At 41.7% G+C, this 23,589-nt stretch overlaps 1 protein-coding gene across 1 annotated transcript; it reads right to left on the reverse strand.

Moving 5' to 3' along the window:
* Positions 1-801: 801 nt before the first annotated feature.
* On the reverse strand, positions 802-22,330 carry LOC139708894 (uncharacterized). The gene is made up of 18 exons (XM_071620858.1): positions 21,964-22,330; positions 15,542-15,682; positions 14,632-14,821; positions 13,826-13,993; positions 12,863-13,044; positions 12,105-12,340; positions 11,504-11,732; positions 11,369-11,452; positions 9,825-10,148; positions 8,808-8,996; positions 8,236-8,405; positions 6,888-6,979; positions 5,835-5,926; positions 4,593-4,664; positions 2,882-4,040; positions 1,999-2,219; positions 1,668-1,768; positions 802-939 (listed from the first exon to the last, which is right to left on the reverse strand). The coding sequence occupies exons 1-18, from the start codon at positions 22,328-22,330 to the stop codon at positions 802-804; spliced, it is 4,155 nt and encodes a 1,384-aa protein (XP_071476959.1).
* Positions 22,331-23,589: the final 1,259 nt, after the last annotated feature.

The following is a 23,589-nucleotide window of genomic DNA, read 5'->3' on the forward strand; positions in this document are numbered from 1 at the left end:
GCAAAATGCGTGAAAATTTCCACTTTTACAGTAATGATTTTAGTGTTGCGCTGTCTTCAGAAGACTTTGACACGACATGTATACATCATGTCTTGGTCATTATAACAAAGTTCATACATCGACAGACTGTGTCTGTAGGACACTCTGATGCCCCGTACCAAATACCAGACACTGGGGTATTTCTTCTACCAACAGCACACACTGCATTGTTCCCATTGATTCCTATCAATCTCATCAATCTGATCTTCAAATGTCGTGAACTGCAAAGGATGCTATATGTGGGACTGACTATTCAGTAAATTCACAATGGTCTGCCATGGAAGTACAAACAAAGAGTCGAGAACCTATTTCAGCAGAACATTCGGTTGAGACACTTGTTAGCATCGAAAAATCACGGCGCACTGTGTATATGCTATTATTTTCGCATACAAATATTTTCGCAATTGAGGAAGTCACCGACATTTTCACTAGATGTTATTTTCACAAATTGACACGGAGGCCATCATAAGCACACCATTACCCTCGCGCATGGTGACATTGTCGCTTGTTGTTACATTTGTGGTCCGACTGTTATTCGCGAAATTCGTGAAAACTTAAACCCTCGCGAAAATAACAGCTTATACAGTAAGTGGATAGATTTCTGCCCCGGATTTGGAGTTACGGCCATCTGTCACTAAACCAGCATCATCGTCATCACGTCATCAACAGATCCAAGTTGGAAGTGGTGGAGCCACGTTGGTAATGGTGGCGGTGGTGGTGGTGGTGGTGGCGGCAATGGAAGAAGCTCTCTCTCCCCCTTTTTCACAGGGCATCCATGAATTCTACCTGCATAGTCTTACGGGGCGAGTTTGTGTAGGCTGACCGGATGATGTCCATGGCCTGCTGATGGCTGACGTCCAGTAGATTCTCCCCGTCCACTCCGACCAGGACGCAGCCAGTCTGGAGACACAAACACATTAATTCACATTTCATTTCATTTCATTTCATTTATTTCCACATTAAAACAATTGACACCACAGTTTCACAATCATGAAGTAAACGTACTGCGAGTGACTAATAAAAGCCAATCAAGCTTCTTTGGAAAAGGTGCCAAAGAACATACAAAAGTGTCTCATAACTTACAATAGGCACACAAAATTTACACAAATAAAGCAAAATCACTGCTAGTTGACTGTACACACATAACAGATGGCCACTTGTCTATGTCATTCATTTAGTCACTTCTCTTTTCCAGTTAAAAGTATCATTCAAACAAGAATATTCGCCATTGCTATTGCTGTCTAGCCACAGACGTATTTTGTTGTAATACTTTGATTTAATTTGATTTCATTCAGTTTTCCTTGTGTTTCAGAGAGAGAGAGCAACTGACCAATCTAAGCTCAATGAAAGTGAATATCAGTAAAACATGTCCATCCTAGAGTTCTACTTTTGAAATTCAAACAATTCATATCAACTCAAGACCTTAAAAAAAGCACGACCTGATCGCATGCTTGAACGTTAGTAAATTTCACCTTCAGAAGATACACCAGATATGACTCTGTGTGAGGAAAATACACACTGAAATGTGCGGTTAGAGTGCAATTTCCAGTGTTGATTCTTGGACTATCAGTTTTCTATCAACATTACTGTTATATTGGGTTTGTAGAAGGAGATGGATGCTGACTTACAGTGAGTGTGCCGTCTTCCGCCACAGCACCCCCAGGGTATATCTTGTCCACTTTGACATACGGCTGATTCTTGTAGTCCTTGCCTCCTGTTAGACTCAACCCTACGACAAAATGCAAGAAGAACTTCATTATCAAATCAGATGGAATCAGAAATCAACCTGGATCCACTTTAAATTTTTAATTTCATTGCATTACTGTCTAGCATGGATTATTCAAAACAGAAGACAAAAATTTGCTGCAACATTTCTTTGTTTATCTTGCTCTGTGGAATGCCTCCACAAAATGACAAAGACAATTGTGCAATGTGTGAAAAGACGAAAGGATTCTTTACCGAGTGAGGACTGTGATTTGCTCAGCTCAAATTGGAAAATCTCCCTCCCAGGGAACCCGTCTATCCTCCGCCTGGCGGCTGGCTTCACAGGTGACTTCCCTCGGTTTCGTCGAATTATTTCCTTGAGGGGCGATGGTTCGTCGTCATCGTCGTCATCGATGTAGAGCTGAGGGTTGCGCACAGGGATGGTGGGGCGCTCATTGCCGTTGAAACTGTTTTTGCTGCAAGTGTCAAAGACACAGAAAACCAGGTATTGTAAAGTAAATGGTGGAAGTAAAAGTGAAAGCAGATTTTCATGTCTTGGAGCTGAGTCAGTGTATTGCTTATCAATTGTATTATTGAGATACAATGAAAATACAAATTGATTGAAATTTGCTGTTTTGGTGTTGTTGGTTTTTTTTTTTTTTTTTTTTTTTTTTTTTTGGGGGGGGGTAAATTTACCAAATACCTGACCAACAAAAATGATATAGGGAGTCAAATCTCTATTGAGAATATTAATCGGCTAGTCTGACTGAATCAAACAAGTGGATTATTGTAGGACTACATTCTAAGGATATAAGAGACAATGGCATGTTTTGGTGAGGATTACAAAATATCATGCATATTTCTCTTCTTCCAAAAACTAAAAAGTCTGAAGATAATATATCAAATTGTTTTCTTAATTTTGATAACTTTGAATTGTAAATCATTTGTGAGCATTTCTTCTTGTGAAAAGGGCCCATGAACTTCAATTACAGCATTACATCAAAACTTCAGACACATATATACTTGGGTTATCATAAATCTGTATTTTGCTGTTGAAAGAAAAAGACAAATTCACTTGTGATGTTTTCAGAGTGAAGAGAAAAACCGGAAGATTCTTCATTACAAAGGTAAAACTTACAGGATGCCTTTCCTAGGAGCCTGGGGTGACCCTCTGTAATCACTGAAGCTCACTTTCTTGACGCTACTCTCAGACTCTGAGGCGCTGTCGATGGATTCTCTCACATCGAGTAAGTTTGCCGTCTTCCTCTGACCTTTGTCCACCATGGCGTAGACGGGTTCGTCCGAGCTGCTCCCGCTCGATCGGTTGGAGCTGGACCCGTCCCTCAGGGGAGGAACGGATATTTTGTTCGGAGTTACCCTGATAAGATTGTCAAGGTTGACACTGGCAGACGCCTCTGTTGGGGAGGCTGGAGGGGTCGGCTCAATCACGCGAGGGGAGGGAGGGGAAGCCGGGATGGGGCTCAGCTTGCGAGGCTTCGTCGGGGACAGCGGAGAGTCCCCTCCAATGTGGACGTCCTCACCGTCCCTGCCCATCAGATGATAAACGGCGCTCTTTTTGCTCAGGCTGTAGTCTGAATCCACGCTATCGTGATCGCTTTCATTTGCATCAGTGGTATCTGCTACTTCGTCTGCACCTGGATTGAAATTGATGGTGGCATACGGTGACTCGTACTCGCGCGTACTCGTCGATGGTCCCTGCAAGTATTGAGCATCTCGATTCCTGCTGGGATAGTCTGTGTTTTGTATCTTTGGAGAAGACCCATTCTGATCGCCAAAGTGTGTTACAGGTGCATAGGGTGCTGCTCCCATTCCTCTCCCAGAATGGTCAAAGCCTTCCTCTTCCTGCCTGTGCCTGCTGCTTTCCAGCCGTTCGTGCGAGAACTGTTCACCGCTGCGCATCGAGTTCGTGCGGATGATTTGCGGCGAGGCATTGATGAGGACCTTCTTGGCCGACCGCTTGGACAGACTGCCCTCCGGCGTGCTGTTGGCCGGGCTGCCTCCGGCCGAAGTCACGGCTGGCTTGAAGGTCGTCATCGCTGGTGGCTGGGTCATGTCCCGCCGCTCCCCATTGCTGTAGGTATCAAAGCTGCCATGGCGGCTCTGGTTGGCCGGGTGACTTACCACTTCATACGACAAAGAGTCTGTGTCAAGTGACCTTCCAAAAGAGTTCAGTTTTGCCTGGCGGACTTCCTCCTCTCGCTGCTTTCTAAGCCGCTCCAGCTCATTCTGATGTCTCTTAAGCCTCTCTTTTCCTCCACTGCTAGTGCTGGCAGTTTCTGAAACTATATCATAACCAAAATTCATATCATCATGGTAATGTATGTTGTATTCAATATACTGTATGTCCAATTGTCTATAACCAATTACAATTAAACACTTCTTGTCCTGCGAAGGTCATTTCAAGACTGGTGAATAAGGTCTTGCCTAGTTTGTGTGCATAATGCTACAAAATCTGCTCTAAAACACACATTTGTGAACCATCAATGCACAGATTCTAGCTTGAAGATTGCCTCATCATATTGAACTTAATTTCTTTAACTATCTAACCCACTGTGTGCGTTATGTCCAATTTGCTGTAACCGAACAGAAGTATCCAGTCAAACATCACACACACACTAGATCATAATATGGATAAAATTAAGGTAAATACTTTCAAACACCAACACACACAAACACAAACATCTGAAAATCAAATTATTTGATCAGACTGAATATAAATGGTCGAGGCACTATCAAGTTCAATAAATAAAAACAGGCAATTATCATACAGCAGAAATTGAAAAATAAAAGATTGCCAAGATAAGTTTGTGACAAACTTCAAAACTGACCTTCTTGCCTGGAGTCGGTGTGATCGCTGACTTGTTGGCGAGATTCTCGCATAAGTCTTGGAGAAACTGACCCTTTATAACACGGAAATACGGAATAAGATGAACAAAACAACAGCGCAATAAGGTCATCATTACACACACTTGAAACTCAGTATACTGCCTTACTATATCCACCGCTAGAGTAGATGCAGTGTATTACAGTGGATTCCAAATAACCAAGTCCTCAGGACTGGCCATTTTCTTTTGTTATATCAAAATTTTGTTCAGACGAACAAATAAACAATAAAAAACACAGAGTGGATAATGCCGAGGCCTGAATTTTTCCTTCGTTGTTACTAGAATTTACAACTGCGTTCATTATTAACGGGAGTGCACTACATTACGATAGCAATGATAAAATGATGGCATTGTTCATCACATCAAAGACAGCCAGTGAGCAGAAGACGAAGCTGCCAGTTGTTGTTATAGTGATGATGATGATGGTGATGGCGATGATAAGGATTGATGAGGATAATGATGACAACGATGATGACAATGAAAACGGCAATGGTGATGATGGGCCAAGGCATATCACAAGTTGATAATAATGAGGGGGGGGGGAGGCACTACAAAGGATATTTCTTCCACTTGCCCAAATGAATCTTTGAGTTGGGCTCTCTATTTTCAACAGGCAAGTGCCCATTCATATCACTTGCCCAACAGGGAAGTTTTAATTGCCCTGGGCAAGCAGGCAAGCAGGTTGTTAGCACCCATGGAGGAGGAGGAGCGAAGATGAAGGGAAAGATGATGGGCTAGTGCAGTGATGCATTCACATTTTATGCACAGTTCCTCCATATAGTTTGCCCATGGATACATGAATCTTGTCCAAAGCTTGCCTGCCACAGCAGCAACTTCACGTTGGCAAATCCAAAATTTGTTTTACAAAACAGAATGCATCATAAGAGGTACTATGAATAACTCATCACTTTACATGAAGACCTGAAACATCTATGAATTCTCGTACAAGAGTAAATAAATCTCCCAACACTCATTAATTCCATTGTGGGAATCATGATAAGTGGAGAGTAATATTCACTGATATATGGGTTGACAATATGAATCACAATGATAAGCAGGTGAGCAATTTAATGACACAGACTGTTTTGTATATGGTACAGTAACATGTATTAAAAGTAATGCCCATGGTCAGCAAATGAAACCAACTGTGACATCATGAATTGTACAAGAGAAGGTGCATCCTACCTGACTTGGCATTTAGGATGTTCCTCGCCTCCAGCTCTCTCCTTGACACCATTGAGTCATACACAGCCAGGTCGAGGGGTGCAATAACTCCCCTGTAGAGTGCAACAAATGGGGGGGGGGGGGGGGGGGTTCAGAATTAGACATCTGCGTGTGACACCAGTTGACCGAACTTTAGGATCTAGCTTAAATTCCTCTTGAGCCTCTCAAGACCACTGGGCTAACAAGTCTATTGACATTGTGCATAAATATGTCACTCATGGCACTGAAAGAGTTAAGTCACAAAATATCAACAATTAATAGTCAGGTTGACTCACTGTCAGTCAGTGATAAGTGAATAGAGGCATCTGTTCCCAAAACACGTATGCGAGCGTACAGCAAGCTTTACCCTTTGCAAAATTCCAACTGGTATATTCTACCATACATGTACATCAAACAGTCTCTTTTACAGAAAAGGCTCACTTTTTCCGGTTTGGGGAAGGGGATTGGGGACATCAGATGGTTGGTACCTGGTACCATATGACTAGTCTGTGGCTAATCATACTGGCTGTTTAGTGTCTGAGAGCTGTCATAATTATGATAGTGATAATAATGATGGTATCACACTACCATTTGTCAATGGTATTCCTCTTAGTGTTAGCACTGTTCTTTCCAAAGGGAACTGCTGGTCTACTTTCATCACTTCGTTCCTAGGCAACCATGTTTGCACATGTGGGTCAAGACAGACATCATAGCTAAAAACATCTTGTGCATGGATGCAAGGACCACCTTGCATCCACTATTGCACCATCTCGTTACCCAGTTTCAATCCTGTCAACTGCTATGCCGCAGAGATCCCACCATGACAGCAAGTGTACGACTCGTATTGAAATATACAAGTGTAAGTCAGTTTTTTGATGACACTCTGCTTGCGTGATTTGTATACAAAATAAGGTAGGTGCTACTTAAAGAGGTCTTCCTCCTTGTCTTTGCTTTGCTCTGTAATCTTGCAAAATCCCTGTTATACTAATTCATTTCCTCAACAATATCATCACACCATGAGAGAGTAGATCATACCTGACTTCTCTGAGAAGAACCACCTTCTCTGGTTTATCCAAGATGGCCAGTAAGGGGGTGACAAGGGAATCGACGTCCCCCTCAGCATGGTACTGCAATAAAGAACACAAAGTTCATGGTAACAGGTACAATAAGATTATTGTTGATATCCCAAACCTCCTGATCTATGATTTTTCTTTTTAATCATGTCCAACATAGGCACTTAATCACACTGATCCATCTGATTTCTCATCTCCTTAAAATTCAGCATCTGGTGACACTAAGAAAAGGCCTTAATCCAGTCTGGTAACACACCAATGTGTGAAGCTGACTACACCTTTGCCTTGGACATTGTCACATGTGACGTTTTGGCTACTAGGGAGTGGGGGGAATTACTGCTGAGAACTGACTGGACTTTATAAGCTAACCTTACGTGAGAACAAATATGAAGCATGTATATTTGAATTTGAACTTTGAATTATGAGCTTGAACCAGGGACATTTATTATTGATAGTGTCTGATCATAAGCAATGAGTAAAAACAGCCCATTCTTAATACATACTGTTCATCGGTCTGAAAGGCAGAATGCAAAAAAGTGTTCTGGATGTGTACTTCTTCTGTTGCTTTTATATCACACAGGGAGTGAAGCTTCAGTGACATATCAAATGTGTGTGATACAAAAACATGACTTAGTATCATCCAAAAGCCTTGAGAATTCTGATGGACCACTCATATATATATATATATATATATATATATATATATATATATATATATATATATATATATATTTTTTTTTTTTTTTAAATTACACCTCACACACCATTTCTTCTGTTTTGTGTGTGTCAATTTCTGCCTGTGTGCAGAGACTCCAACCCCAAGCACCTTCTGATCTGGAGATTCTCCCGCCCGAAACCCCTAGCAAACGGGAGACTCCAAGTTGATGTGTGCGAAGCGCGAAGTTCCTAGGATTCTAGATGTTCTCTGGTGCTATCTAAGGCTTATTTTTTCAACATACGATAGAAATAAGTAAGAAATCCTTTCAACCGGGAGACACAGAGCCAGGGCGGGAGAAATCAAATCTCAAACGGGAGAACGGGAGATTGTGCAAAAATGGGCTTTCGGCGGGAGATCTCCCGTCGAAAACGGGAGAGTTGGAGTCTCTGTGTGTGTGTATGTGGTGTCAGTGTGTGTGTGCGTGTTGAAGTGTCTGTGTTTTTGTCTGATTCCTTGAAGAATGCTGTACCCATGTGTTACAAGATCATACTATTATCCGTTTCATAACATCCAAGAACAAACTTTTCATATTGACATGAGAGAAAAAACCATTTACGAAATAAGAGATTAAAGGTCAACCCCTCTGTCCTACCCTCTTGACGTGACGGAGGACCGCAGTGGACTCGTCCTCACTCAGGACCTTCTTGACCGCCTCCTCCAAGATGGACATCTGACTGGCCTGGGCAGCATTCATGTGCATGATCTGGGTCCCCGCCCCCGCCATGAACATCCCCTTCTGCCGCCCTAGACTTCCATGGGAACCTGCTTCACAGCACACACACAGTTAAAAGCAGACACATAATAAGTCACGACTATCCCCTTTAACATTGTCACAAATTAGTTGATTTTTCTTTATCAGAGCCATTAAGGTTAGGGTTCTCTGTCTAAATTTTATTAACTTTTGGTTTCAAACTTACAATCATTACAAAAATAAGTAGGAAATTGATACTTTCACTCTTAAATTATAACATTTGATTCTCAAAGATCACATATGTAAGTTCTAAAAAATAAACAAGGAAGTCTATTGTACATCTACTGAAGTCTTGAAAATGGAAGTGTCAAACTTTAGGAGTTTCAAACACTCTATCTCTACTACAGAAAGTCATGGTCTTCATCAGCAAGTTTCAAATCAAAGCCTGACTTTGAGTGGGAACCGTGACTTACTGTTGCTGTGAGATTCCCCGAGGCTGTCCTTCCTGGAAGCCCAGCTGGTGGCCGAACCGGGTCGGTCATCTTGGGGCGGGCTTTCCGGCTCTTCTTCCGGCGAGTTGGAGGAGGCGTGACGCTTCTTCACGATGCCCTCGGGGCGAGTCTTTCTGAAGCTGGCAATGATACCAGTCATTTTGCTCTTACCTGCCAGGGATTTTTAATATTTTACAAGAATGTACATTAGGATACCTTCAATGCACCGTGAATAAAATATTACATGCATTGGCACATGCAATCACAAATTTCCTTGGAATGATAAAAACAAAAGAAAAACAAATCCATCATATAGATTGTCTCATTTGAGTGAAAGTTTGCATGGTGTACAAATCAAGCACGTCCAAATTGTCTATTAACATCAGTTTTAGAGATGGGGATGTCATGCTCTGGAAGGTGGTGTTTATTGTCAAATCTGGACAAGTCAGAGAGCAAAGTATATGCAAGAAGAACAAAAGGATGTCTTCTCATTGCTATTCTGACTTGGGCCCACAATATCCTCAACACTATCTAATCACTTTCAATACAATAGACCAACAGGAACACTAAGGTTGGATTGGCAGGATCATTCCCAAGAGTGATTCCATTAGTCATGGTTCATTATGTCCTTGTCAAGATCACACAAGGTATACGAAAAATATGAAACATCAAATAAACTACTTGTGAGTTAAAATGATGATCTCTTTGGTTTTGTCCATGACTGCCAAAAAATTGATATGCAATGAAGGTGGCAGAGAAGTGAAGTGTTTATTGTCGTTGATTGAGCTTGTTTCACAGAGGACAATTTGGGCCAATTATGCATGACTTGACACTTACTGAACAAGTCATGTTGGTACATAAGAGCTTAAAAGATATATGTGCAAGTTTTATTGGTGACTATGGTATACTGACACTCGTTGAGGGTAACAAATGTCAATTTTAGAACTGGGATGGGTAAGTATGGTGAGGCACTGCAAAATAGGTCCCCGAAGATCTAACCTTTTCTATTGCGCTTGCCATCTTTCTCCTTCTCCACAACCGCGCCCCCTTCCTCGTGGGCTCCCGCCTCCTGGCCGATGGGATCCACCCGGGCCAGGTCCTCCTGGAAAACCTCCGCCACGATCTCCTCCTCCCGCTTCAGATCCTGCTGGCCCGGCTCTCTCCCCTTCTCCCTCTCCACCTCCATCATCTTGGCCCGGTGCTCTTCTACCTCGCGAACTTTGACCTTGGGCTTGAGGCCGAACAGCTCTCGGAACGTCTTGTTGCGCTTAACCTTTGTTGGCTTCTGCTTGGACTGCGCATCGATTACTGGCAACCGCCTCTCTGCCATTACACAAAAGAAATCAAAATTATATGATTGGGGATAGATGCTCTTTGCAAGGCAGAACAAACAAGAAACTTACCAAGTCCATCAATTGTGATTTCATCATTGTGAATAAACTGCAAGACATAACTCAGCACAGCAAATTGCAGTGAATAATACTCATTGATTTCATTTGATTGTGTTTACCGTGGAGGAAAATAAAAAGGTTATAATGTTAGCCACAAAGAAAATGTACAACAGGATGGACCAACCAAATGAACGAATGCCGTAAGTCATAGTCCTTCCCATATCGAAACGTGTTGTCTACTTCCATATATACGCTACTGTATATGAGTATTTGCAAGCCTTGACATGCAATATTCCAGTTGAGTTATGGACGTGAAAATTAATATAATTCATCAAAATATGGAACTGATGCAGTATAACAAGACACAGTTGTAAAGTTTCAATGTAACAGCAATTAATTCTCAAATCTAGAAACTGTGATGTATGTAGATGAGCTTCATATGCAGAGCCATCTATGAACATCCTGATTTTTACTCATGCAGGGTATGACGTTTAAAAACACCTATCATGCACGCAGGCAATAATATTTTTGCAAATGTACATGAAAATAATGGGTGAGACTGTACATTATGAATTACACATTGTTAATGGTAAGGTAAAGAGTGAGAATAATAATTTTTAGTGCTCTAATGGAGAATGAGATGAGGGAATATATTCTGAATTGAAGTGGAAAATGAGAATACAAATACAGTATACGGTAGGTGTTACTGTAAGTCAAGATGTAGGTCCTTTTCAACAAGTCCTCTTTCTGTCTTTTAGAAAGATACATAGCTGCTCTATTCAAGGTGAAGCCGAGTTTAATAGCGCAGCTCATCTTTCACCAAGTGTGAAATCTTGTTCCACTTCACTCAATTCAAGGTGAAGCCGAGTTTAATAGTGCAGTTCATCTTTCACCAAGTGTGAAATCTTGTTCCACTGCACGAGTAAAGACCATACACTAAGAGTTGATCATGAATTTTACACAGGAAAGAGTAAATGGAAATTGGTGAGGTCAGCCGTGCAATCGGTATGGGTATGTGACCTTAGGTGCAAACGCTATTATTGGTTAGTTGCTACTGGATATTGAAAGAATGAGGTGATTTTTTTTACAGATATTAATGCATAATGACAGCAAGTCAGGAAACAGACAAGACAGATGGACAAGGAATCTTACCTCCAGGGTGCTTCATGCTCAGTGACCGCCCCAAGGCTCGTTTCCTGTCCTTGCCCCCACCTTTACCCCTACCACCACCACCACCTTTACCACCACCACCACCGGTATTACCACCACCACCACCACTCTCCTGACCTTGTCTACTATCCTGCTCTGGGTAGGTCTGGGGTCGCGGAGAGGACTGCGCCTGAGATTGGGGCCTGGAGTAGGAGGCTGGGTGGGGCTGCGTGTACGCGACCTGCAGCGTGGCCGGCGCCACCGCAGGTTGCGACAGCCTGGACGACAGCTGGGATTGGGCGGAGCTGGGTCTGGATGAGCTTGGTTCAGCCGCAGTGACCTCTCCTGGCAGCATGCCCATATGACCCTACAAACAGACATTTCAACAATGATATTGAATCATACTTGTTATTTAGTCTTGGAGAAAAATACTAACATGAAGTTTGGAACATAAGCATGAAATTTATATTCACAGTGAAGAATATATTTTCCACTCAGAACATTAAAAAATGACATAGCAGGTACTTCCCATCTGTGTCAGAAATTCAATAGCTACAGATGATCACTATATGGAGAAGTATCATTCATACAAATTATACAAATCACTTAGAACTGAGGATCTATATAGTGCATATGCATATATACTCATATGTTAAAACAAATTCCCCCATTAACACTAAACATATATATTCACTATTTGGAAAGATATTCAACATTTTCTAATGAATTCACTAAGCACCTGAACAACAGGCCTTGTGGGGTGCACACTGGGCGTATCCATGCCAGAACGTTTGGTCTTGCCCTCCCTCCCATCCAGCCTCTGCACTCCTCCCTGGGGCTGTGCCCGGGTCAGCCAGTCCTTGTTCTGTTTAGGGATCGGTGGGACTGGTCCATTGGGAAGTGGGGGAGACTGCTGCTGCAATGCCGAAGGGGCTCCAATAAGGGAAGATGTGGCACTTGGAGATCTCTGAGATCCTGGGTTTGATAGAAAAGGAAGATGATATGTGATGAGGTCATTTTACGGTAGAAATATCTTGAAACTTTTTTGCACTTCATGTACAGTAGCATAATGATTGGCAATTGACAAGAAATCCAACAAACGCAATTCAAATCTTCAAATAGATGCATAGCAAGTTATCTTGGCAAATTTCTCTATCACAAGTATACTCTCTTGTACACTTAATAATACGTTTTCATGATTTTTTTACATGGTGTCTATGGCAGCATTACATGACTGAATATGATATCAAGAACATGTTCAAAAGATAAGGTAATACAGACTTTCTTTCACCTCATGCAGTAATACCCTCTCAAGACAACTACAACATCATATACCACTGACAATTAAGGCAGAATAGTTGTGACTGGTAATGGTAGGGGGTTCAGAAAAAAACTTCACAATCATATGCACATCCTCCAAATCAAATCAGAGTGAAGTGATGATGTGTCACCTTGACTACAAGATTTCTCTCTCTTATTTTTTTTTGGTCCACTCACTGCTCTGACTCTGATTCAGGGTATTCCCCATGCTGCGGATGGTCAGCACCAATCTCTTCTGGCCGCGGAGGAGGTCCACGGCCTCGGCGTGCCGGATGTTCTCGCAGTTGGTGCCATTGACTGACAGGATCTGGTCCCCAACCTGCACCCTGTGGTACTCCGCCATGCCCCCACGGTCAATCCTTGGTGGCGATGCAATGAGGCACACAAAAATGGAAAAATTCTTGAATGCCTGGTACATTTACATGCATATTAAACTTACTAAGACTGCACAGAGAGTCAAAATTATCTAATAGAAGTGGAGCAGTCTCTTTTTGTGCCCTTGAATTTTCTTGGATAATGGTATCCATAGGTCCCATTATGCAACCTCCTTGTTTCACTGGAAGTCCATCCTTGAAATTCTTATATGTTAACTTCCCGAAATCTAGAATCTCTGGTCATCTACCAGATACCTTCTACAGCTGATTCAAAATGATATTTGTGAGTGTCATGAAAAGTCTTGGTTGTGGACTTGATTCAGAATGAAATAGGCTAAAACTGTACACATATTGTCATGTTATACATTCATGTCCAGATTTGTTTTTCATCCAGACTGACTACGGTTGTATGTCAGATAGAATAATGTCTCATTAAGTTGGAGTTGCTTCTATACAACACACAACACCATAATTTAGTGTTATACTAAAGTAAAATTGCCTGGTAAAAAGAAAAAGAAACAATAATGTAGAATTGAAGTACAATTCCAGTTTTGTAAAGTTGCCCCAATGTCACAGCTCATCTACTGACTTCTTGGTTCTGTTTGGCTTCTTTGTTGTGTGTGCCAATGTTTATGTGTTTTAGTGTGTGTATATTTAAACGTAGGTTCCGTTTGAGAAGCTGTCCTTTGTTCCATTCGCATAAATTTGTGTGTCTGTGTGTGTGAGAAGGGGGCGAGTTGTTGTTCTTTCCCTTTTTTATTCTTACTTTGAGACAAAGATGCCAAGACCATACTCGCTGCCCCCTCGGATGTTGAATCCGATAAATCTGTGTTTCTCATCCAGCTGGATCACCACTTTCCTATCCGTGTTGGTTTGGGGAGGTGATGTGTTCAGTCCAGCAGGGGGTCCTCTTGACCGCGAGTAGGTGTCAAACCTGAGGAGGATAGGCAATGGAGAAAAAAAATGTTATGTTGTATGAGGCACACTAGTAGAAACACTGCTTTGTCTCCGGCTATAAAGACTATGTTTTGTCATAATTATATTGACTGGCCTTGAGGGGGCTATCAAAATATGTTGTATGAGCTAGGAACATACTGCCCTCTTTTTCAATTCACTCAGTATTTGCTGGCCTTTTTCTCGTGGATAACAAATTATGTTGCCACAGCTTGGAGCATAATATGCACTGTTCTTCAGCTTAAGCAGTATTTTCCACCGTTGAGGGGAATATCAAATTATGTTGCCTCAGTTTGAATCATAATGAATCATGATACCACAGTGGCAATGTTTTCTAAGTTTTAGAAGAAAATAAAGGCTAGCTCAGGATAATCAAGATATCATTCACATTGTACTCTTTCCTTCATAATCTAAGAAAGAGGAGCAACAAAATAATATCATTCTGGCTCTCTTCTGCTAGGATTAATTGCTTACTGGGAATAATAATAAACGTTGCACAGCCTCCTACTCATCAATGAAAATATAATCAGACAAAAGCACTCTTGGCAAGAACACTATCTGTGTTTAAATGACCACAGAGATCCTTCTCTGTCAGAGGGCAAAGGTCAACCTCCGTACCATTTCATCTTCTCCTTAGACTGCCGTCGGTGAGTGTGCTGTGAGGCGGCCAGGGCGGGGTTGTGCTGCACAGTCATCCTGAGGCGAGTGGAGCCCTGCAGCACCCTGATGGCGCTGCTGATGGCTATCTCCTCGAAGCTGATGTTGTTCACCTCCACGATCTCATCGCCGACCACCAGGCCGTTCCTCTCTGGGGTGTTTTGTGACAGGAGCAACCATGGGATGTCATTACATAGGGGTGGTGCAGCTTTCAATGTTATAGCAATTGTACATCATATCATGTTTGTGTGGGTGTGTGTGGTCTTGTTGATGCTGCTGTGTTGTTACTTTTTTTCGTATCAAGCCTTACTATGCTGGTCAAAACTGGAGAGAGGAATTGTTGCTTAAGTTCTATAAATCATCATATTTGATGACTGCTATGTACTAGCCGTTGACCCACATATAAAGTAAACAAGTAAAAGCATCAAAACAAATATGAAATTCAGATGTAGCATGCTAGAACAAAAAGGCAATTCTACAGTAGGAAGACAATCAAAAATTGAGATTAATGTTCAGAAAGTTCCAGCTCTACTTTGTGTGTCTTCGTTGGAGTTCTTCACTCAACGTAAAACTAAACACTGTGTGACAGAAGAAACAATTTCATGAAACACACAGATAATCAGGTATACACTGCATAATACTGCAAAACCAGACATTTTTGCATGCATGAAACTTTTGCAAGGAGGCAAAAATTCAAGAAAGTAAAATGCATGGTAAGATTGTTTTCACACAATGCATTGAATGCCAGGGGCAATTCACAAAAGTTTCATGCTGCAAAAAAAAAAAAAAAAAGCTGTCGGCTGTAAGTCGAAAAAGTTTCATTCCGCGAATGTTTCTAATTTTACAGTATGGAATAAAGTCTCCAGCCTACCTGCTTCCGACCCCCTTTCCACCCTGCTGACAGAGACGGGGGCACCTTGCTCAGATCCTCCCTTGATGGTGAAACCAAGGTCCTCACTCTTGTTTGCGATGGTCAGTACCCTGGGCCCACTGCCCACATAGTGGTTGAAGTCTATGGAAAGAAGAAATGAATAACAACAAGCGCATCTTTAGATATTATCAGTACTTTTATAATGATATGTAAATATCAAACACTACCCAGTCATATATACTGATGTTCTATTAACTCTGTGTTATCAATTAATGTGTAATTATGAACCTCCTTTAAAAATCCTGTTTCATCTCCTTTTTCTATTTCATATCTGAAACATATTTTGACAAATGAAACATATTTTGACAAATGTAACAGAAATGGCAAATCATATTCTAAAACTAATCATACTCTTTGTCTCAGGTAAAAGAATGTCTTCCACCACTGTAATACCAGGAAATGACTACCAGTGTTAATAAATTCATTTTGAAGCTGTTCATTTCAAAATATCGGGAAGGAGCTTAATCTCACATAACTTGTGTTTTATTCACATTTTGTTGCTGTTATGCTACCGATGTATCTACAGTATCAAATATACATATGACTGCAAGCACTTTAGAAAATGTGATGAGGTGATGGTTTTCCCCTTTTTTATCTCCCATTTCAATCATTCAGAGAATTACAATCAACATGTTGGGTGCAGCGACCCTGGCTCGTCCATCTGAAGTACCGGTAAACAATTTTGCAATCATCAAACTGCATCTCAGTCCTTCACAATCTCTACAGCTAACTGATTAAATCTTATTTTTATTTCTTCTTTTTTTTTACAGCACTCTACATTACCAATCTCTGAATTTCCTCAGCTCACCAGCAGCAAATATTACAAAGTTCCCCCAAGTGATTACTTCACTGTCTACTACATCAAGATCACTGGCTTCATTAAACATCACTAACATTCTGCGCAGCACAGTTGCCAGTTGGTAACGACAGAGTCAAAACCTACAAAACACAGTCATACAATGATAACAACACCATGGCATTGTAAGAGAGAACAGGTTCAGCATGAACTATTTTTATTTGTTTTGTTTTGTCATATGTTATCTAAAATCCTTGAAAATTTCCACGTACAGAGCCATGCATGCATAAGATTCACAATCAATAGTGATGATCGATAATGTTTTGATTTAGAATGTTCTTAGCAGTGTCCTGGCAATGTAAGTACTTAAGGTACTCATCATGCCCTGTTTTTCTCCTCCGGCACTATATATCCATTTGTACGGATTCCCGGCCTAAACGCACAGGAGAAAGGAAATCAATTGACCTGTGACGCAACTCTAGACAAAAGTTCCATGAGATCAATAGCCCAACGGTTACCCAAGCATGGTATGGTCCAATAAGACAGCTTTTGTTTGCCTTTGTCTTCTCTCCTTACATGATAAAATGCCACGAGAGGCAGAACTTTAAGTGCTCTGTGGCTTTGCGTGAAAAAGCTGCACTGAAATTCGAAACATGCCTCCCCCACAAGTCAGGGGATCGTCTATGCCTCTGAGAAAGTCAATCTGCCACAAACCCGTCATGGACTCTTTGTGGAATATCTTCTCAGTGCAAGAAAAAGCAGGGATGCGTGGAGTTGAGCAAATAATACAGACCAAGGACTTTCTAATTGTCATTTATTGGACCAATCAATGATCCTTTTGTGATCAATGTTTACAAAAGTCACACTTAACAATCACGGGGGGGGGGGGGGGGGGGGGTCCGTTTGTGAAAGTCAGATTATGAGAGACTTTTCGCTCATAAGGCACACTTATCAACGTGAGAGACTTCATGAAATGGATTTCACTTCTCTTTGAAAGTTTCCCATAGCTACATATATGAGTGACTTTGGCCATTCTGAGATATCTGGAAAGACTTTTATGTGATGACTTCCAGAAACAGATCCAAGGAGAAAAGCTGGTCGAATGAAAGTTTGAGACTAAATCTACCATCACTGACAGTCATTGTCCAGTCTAACTTTGATGGGCACTCAAATGCCCATGGATGGAATTATCATTCAATATCAAGAAAGATGCGTAGAAACATAATTATTCATAGAGTGTACAATATTCGTATCCAAGACACTATAGCGCAACGTTTTGTATGCATACTCAACACTATCTGTCAAAGTGGCCAATATCCATTGTACATTTGGGTAGATTTACATGGTTATATCTAGAAAAACCACCAAAGAACACACAAGGCCCAGCAACACCAAACCGACTTTGTGCCTGGTAACTTTAATGCACACTCATCTAATTTGTAAAAAGGGCTTATACCCAACAATGCAGACACTGCCCTAAACTGGCAGGGGTTACAACAATTGCCATGTAATTTCTCTTTCAACCCTTTGTGGATGGACAGCTCTTCAAGTACAAACTGTCACTCACTGACCGCCAACACAATGAGTGGACGTGATGGCATCCTTTGTCCACCATCGGTCATCTCCTGCCATATTGACTTCCACTGGACGAAGGAGAAACAGGACCCAAACAATTCCCTGTGATCAATTTCAATGGAGCGGCTTTTAAGGGATTACAGAGGAGGCCTTTTGTGAGATGTCAGGGCTACATTCGGACAAAGTTAACACAGTGAAGAGGGGGCAAGCAGCATACTTTATGGCCTACTAAAATCCACTAAAATAACACTTGGATGACACTTAAAACGAAAGATCTGACAGACAATTGTCAGTTTCAACCCGAAGGAAGTATAAGGAAGTGCAGCAATGATGCCAAAGATGGTGTGGCACTGGATTGCTTGTTGATTGCCTTCCAACAAAAAGAGAGAGATTTGGGGGGGGGGGGGGGGGCATGGCTAGACAAGAGAGAGAGAGAGAAGGGCAGATCATAGACAAACCATTTGCATGTTTCTCCTACAGTATGGGCAGGACATGGGGGCTGTTCTCAGCAGTAACATTTTGGATTGAATGAAAAATGATACCAAACAATAGAAACATGACGATCAACTCGCACACACTTCAGGAGACCACATGGATCCTACCATGTCATATCCTGAATGTCTAATATTTGTAAATTCAAGTGTATTCTATGCACATCTAACATGGAGGAAAGACTGAAAGATATAAAAACTGATGAATTACAACTTAACCCTCCTTTGAAAATTGTCTCCACATAGACTGCCTTCAACCAAGCAGCTTCAAAGCTCCTTGCTTCAACAATTCAGTTTGAAAGTTCACAGCAACACCAGGCATATTTTTTTCTTCTTTCCATCCCTCTCTTTCTCTGTCCTTCCTCTACTTTGCTTGTCATTTATATAGGAGGGAATTGCTTGCGACGATATTGATCATCCTCAGAGCTGGGCAGGTGCACCCATTCTGAGATAAACAAGAGACCCGCGGGTCTAGCGCTCACCTGAGTATCGCAAGTTCACCTTTCACGCAGTCACTAATCTAAATTATTCACAGCTCTACCAAAATTTGACGAGGCATTCTCAAGTGGAAGATGAAAATGTACAATAAGGGCCCAATTTTTTCAAGATTCCTTAATTTGGGGGAATTGGGGCTCCCTGGGGCCCTCTGGGTGGGGCATGGTGCCCAGTTTGATAAATTGAGATCCTGACCACCTAGGGATGCTACCTGCCAAGTTTGACAAAAATCCATCATGAGGTTTTCAGGAAGAAGATGAAAATGTACAATTCAGGCCCCCATTTGGACCCTTCCAACCACCCCCCTCCCCCCTACCCCCAAGAGGGGCACCCCTGGATCTCCTATGAACAAACTTGAAACTACAGTCATTAATGTACTCACTCATAGTATTATCTCAGCTCTATAACTTCTGATTCTAGAGAAGATTTTTAAAGATTCCTTCAATTGGGGGGTTTGGGCCCCCTGGGAGCCCCCTGGGCGGGGCATGGTGCCCATTTTAACAAATTGAGATCCTAACCCCCTAGGAATGCTACCTGCCAAGTTTGGTGAAAATGGGTCATGGGGTTCTCAAGAAGAAGATAAAAATGTACAATTTAGGCCCCATTAGGACCCCTCCTCACCCCCACCCCCACCCCCCCCCCCCCCTGGGTCCCAAGGGGGGCACCCCTGATTCTGCCATGAACAAACTTGAAACTACAGTCATCAATGTGCTAACTCATAGTATTAACCTAGCTCTATCACTTCTGGTTCTAGAGAAGAAGGTTTTTGCGGATTCCTTAATTTTGGGGGGTTTGGGCCCCCTGGGGGCCCCCTGGGTGGGTCATGGTGCCCATTTTAATAAATGGAGTTCCTAACCCCCTAGGGATGCTACCTGCCAAGTTTGGTGAAAATGGGTCATGGAGTTCTCAAGAAGAAGATGAAAATGTACAATTTAGGCCCCATTAGAACCCTTCCCCACCCCCCTCCCCTGGGTCCCAAGGGGGGCACCCCTGATTCTGCCATGAACAAACTTGAAACTACAGTCATCAATGTACTAACTCATAGTATTAACTTCGCTCTATCACTTCTGGTTCTAGAGAAGAAGATTTTTACAGATTCCTTAATTTTTGGGGGTTTGGGCCCCCCTGGGGGCCCCCTGGGTGGGGCATGGTGCCCATTTTAACAAATTGAGTTCCTAACCCCCTAGGGATGCTACCTGCCAAGTTTGATGAAAATCGGTCATGGGGTTTTCAAGAAGAAGATGAAAATGTAAAAAGTTTACGCACGACGCACGACGGACGACGCACGACGGACGACGGACGACGGACGACGGACGACGGACGACGGACGACGCACGACGCACGACGGACGCCGGACGAAGGGCGATCGCAATAGCTCACTTGAGCCTTTGGCTCAGGTGAGCTAATAACATCTTCATTGGCAGAGTCAAAAGCCCCTGCATAGCACGAGTGAATGCCATGCTTCCGAACCCCCCAAAAGACCATTGGCTGTGCATAGAATATCTTATACATCACTCTTACTAGCAGTCTTCCTGTAATGGATGGAGTCCCTATCTTACATTAATTCACATCACTCTTAGAAGCAGTCCTCCTTCCTAAAATAATGATATCCCTGGTTTTTTTTTACATCCCTTTAACTATTCCTGTAGAAATTGATTTTCCAAACTTAAGTCCATATGCCTTGTTTTGGCAAAAAATAACAACAACAGCATCTGTTAAATGAACTTTTTAGATAAATGTTAGAATTTTGTCATTTTGAATATAAAACACACTATAAACAGTACATTTATGTTCAGTAGCAGCTGCTAGAATCTTCAATTCAGTTCTGCACAGAACTAAACCTGCAAAATCTCATCAACTGCAAAAACACTGTCAATTTGACAAGGACGGTCATGGGTGGTTTTATGACACAGTAGTCCTACAAATGTGTTTGTTCAAAAATTGAATCTTGGCTAATGGGATATACATAGAGTTAACTTGACAGTTGAGTTATGAACAACAACAACAACAAAACCTGAGCAAATAAGCTGGCTTGGAATCAATATAATATCAAATTGATTTCAAAATATGCATGTTCATTCTCACAAGGATTCCATTTATGTTATTAAGCATAATGGTAAGGGTACTTGCAATATCACTTGTATTGAGATGAACTCACGCAGAACAGAGTAGTGTTTCTCTTGAAGCTTAGGGGATCAGCTAATAAGGAATTAAGCAGAAGTGAGTCGAAGAAAACAAATCTCATTAGGAGGTCACTGCACCACAATGAGACATTCGAACAAAAGGAGGAAAAACGGAAATCACCTCCCATTTAGGTTCAGTGACCCCAGTTTGGCTGGATGTAGACGGAGAATAAATCAATACCATTAACAAATAGAAACTGACTGCCCAACGACACAATTGCTGGTATTACCAGAACCTGGGTTTCTGGTATAACTTTGGGGCTCCTTCCATTCTGACGGTACAGAATTTTGTCCAGATGTATGCATTCAGTACCCTGGCTTTGGTTGGCACACCTTAGACATTGCATAGCAGCAAAAAAAAAAATATATATATATATATTGAGAAAAACAGGGAGAAAAGGGTCACAATGCAGCATGAAAATGAGAACAAAAGGAAAAAGAGAAGCAGATTAAGAAGATAATGAAGATAATGAAGAGAAGAAGAACTGAACAAGAAATGAAGAAGATTAAGGAAAAAGAGAATGGAACAAGAGGAGAAATAGGAAATGAATATGACGAAATTAACACAAGAAAAATAAGGGTAAGGATGAGGTAGTTGTAAATAGGAACAGAAAAAATATGAAGGATTGAGGCTAATCATACATCCATCCATGTAGAAAAGTAAAAGAGAATAAAAAAAGTGAAAAAAGAAGGAGAAAAAAAAGGGGGGCAAGGAGAGTTGAGAAAGAAGAAAGGAGATAGAAGGTAGCAAGGTGTAATGTTTAGCCTGAAGATATGGGGGAGGAAAAACCCACCACCACCACCACAGGAACGTAAACTTACCCAAGTCTTCACTCTGAGTATCTTGATGCCTTCCTTGTCCATGCCAACTGGGCGACCTTTTGAAGACGCTTGCCCCTTCGCTGCCAAACATGTGCTGGGGCATCGGGTGCGCCATGCGGTCGTACGGCGCCAGGCCATCAAACTCGTGCAGGCACGCCGGCGGGACCAAATTCCGGACATCGCGCAGCAGGTCCAGCTTGGCCGGTGTGTTCAGGATGCCGTGGAGGTTGGAGACAAACTGGCGCGAGTTGCAAAACGTCTGGTACTCCCTTAGCATCTCGTACAGGTGCTCCCGCTCTCGCTCCGTCAGGAGCAGCCGGGCCTGGTGTTGGAAGTTGCGTAGGTTTCGTTGCTGCTTGTCCTCCATTTGAACAGTCAGACCTCCTTGGGAGGTTGGGCTGCAAAGCTAAATTGGGGGTGGGGAAGGGGTGATTTCTCTTGTTTTCACTCAGTTCATGGTGGATCTCTCATCAGATTCCCGGATTTCATCACAACCGCAGTTACCTATCTCCCGTTCTTTCTACTGATTCCATCTTGGAGTTCTGTGGTGAGCAAACAAAAACAAAATGTGATGTCAAGAGTTGTGCAATAACAAAGAGTAGAATAATTGCTAAATTCCTTCATAGCAACTGGGTGCATAACATTTACTCTTGTGACATATTATCATAAAAATGGAATTATATAAAAAAAGCTACATGTAACATGATACGTACAAACTGTAAGTATGAAGATTGATGACAGCAGTATAAAAGTATCTTAAATTTACTTCCATACTAGGAGGAAAATAATGTTAATGACATTATGACTCTCATGTCCTTGAATGATTGATCACCAAATGGTTACATGTTGAAACTTATATTCTCTGATGACATAATACTGTACATCGGTATTGCATGATCATGCTTCCATCATTTCAGTAGGCATCAATTTACTTGATACATGGGGCAGAGAATTTTCAAAGGCAAATATATTCTCATAGAAATTTATACTCCTGTAAGACATCAGATATTGAACAAAAACAAGCAGCTTTGCAACTCCAGTTAACACAAGATTTTCACCAGTTCCTGGAACAGTGGTCCAACAAAACAAACAGATTTAAGGTACAAAATACAGAGTACTCATTCTTTCATAACTGATTATCTGGTCTTTGTTTTCTTTTACAGAGAAATGATGAAGTAAGATCAGAAGAGAGTGATATGAGGCAATAGACAGAACCCTAGTTTTTGTAATTTCCAACCTGAGTGGATCATGGAAATTTCAGGTTCTTCTTCATACATGTATGGCACAATGTGCCAGGTTGATACCATTTGCTGACTATTGCTAGTCATCTCTGAGGGCAAACCACAAGAGGTCAGCTTCATTTGCCAGTTTTCTGGTATAAATTAATTATATCATTACAATAGTACTGTGCTAAGCAAAACAAAGTGACTAATTTCTGCACACATTCTTCTGTTACTACCTGTAGTGTTGATCAAACATATCCGAATCAGATATTACACAAATTCTGAGCTCTATTCTTCAACATGAAATGTTACACAGTATGTAGTACATGTACCACAATCATCAACCATTTCCCTTTCCACTCCAAAACTCTGAACTTCAACCTGTAACTTCATATCTTCAAGG

This window comes from Diadema antillarum, unplaced genomic scaffold (assembly GCF_040938485.1).
Source record: "Diadema antillarum isolate AM-2024a unplaced genomic scaffold, OU_Dant_1.0 seq00001384_RagTag, whole genome shotgun sequence".
Lineage (NCBI taxonomy): Eukaryota > Metazoa > Echinodermata > Echinoidea > Diadematoida > Diadematidae > Diadema > Diadema antillarum.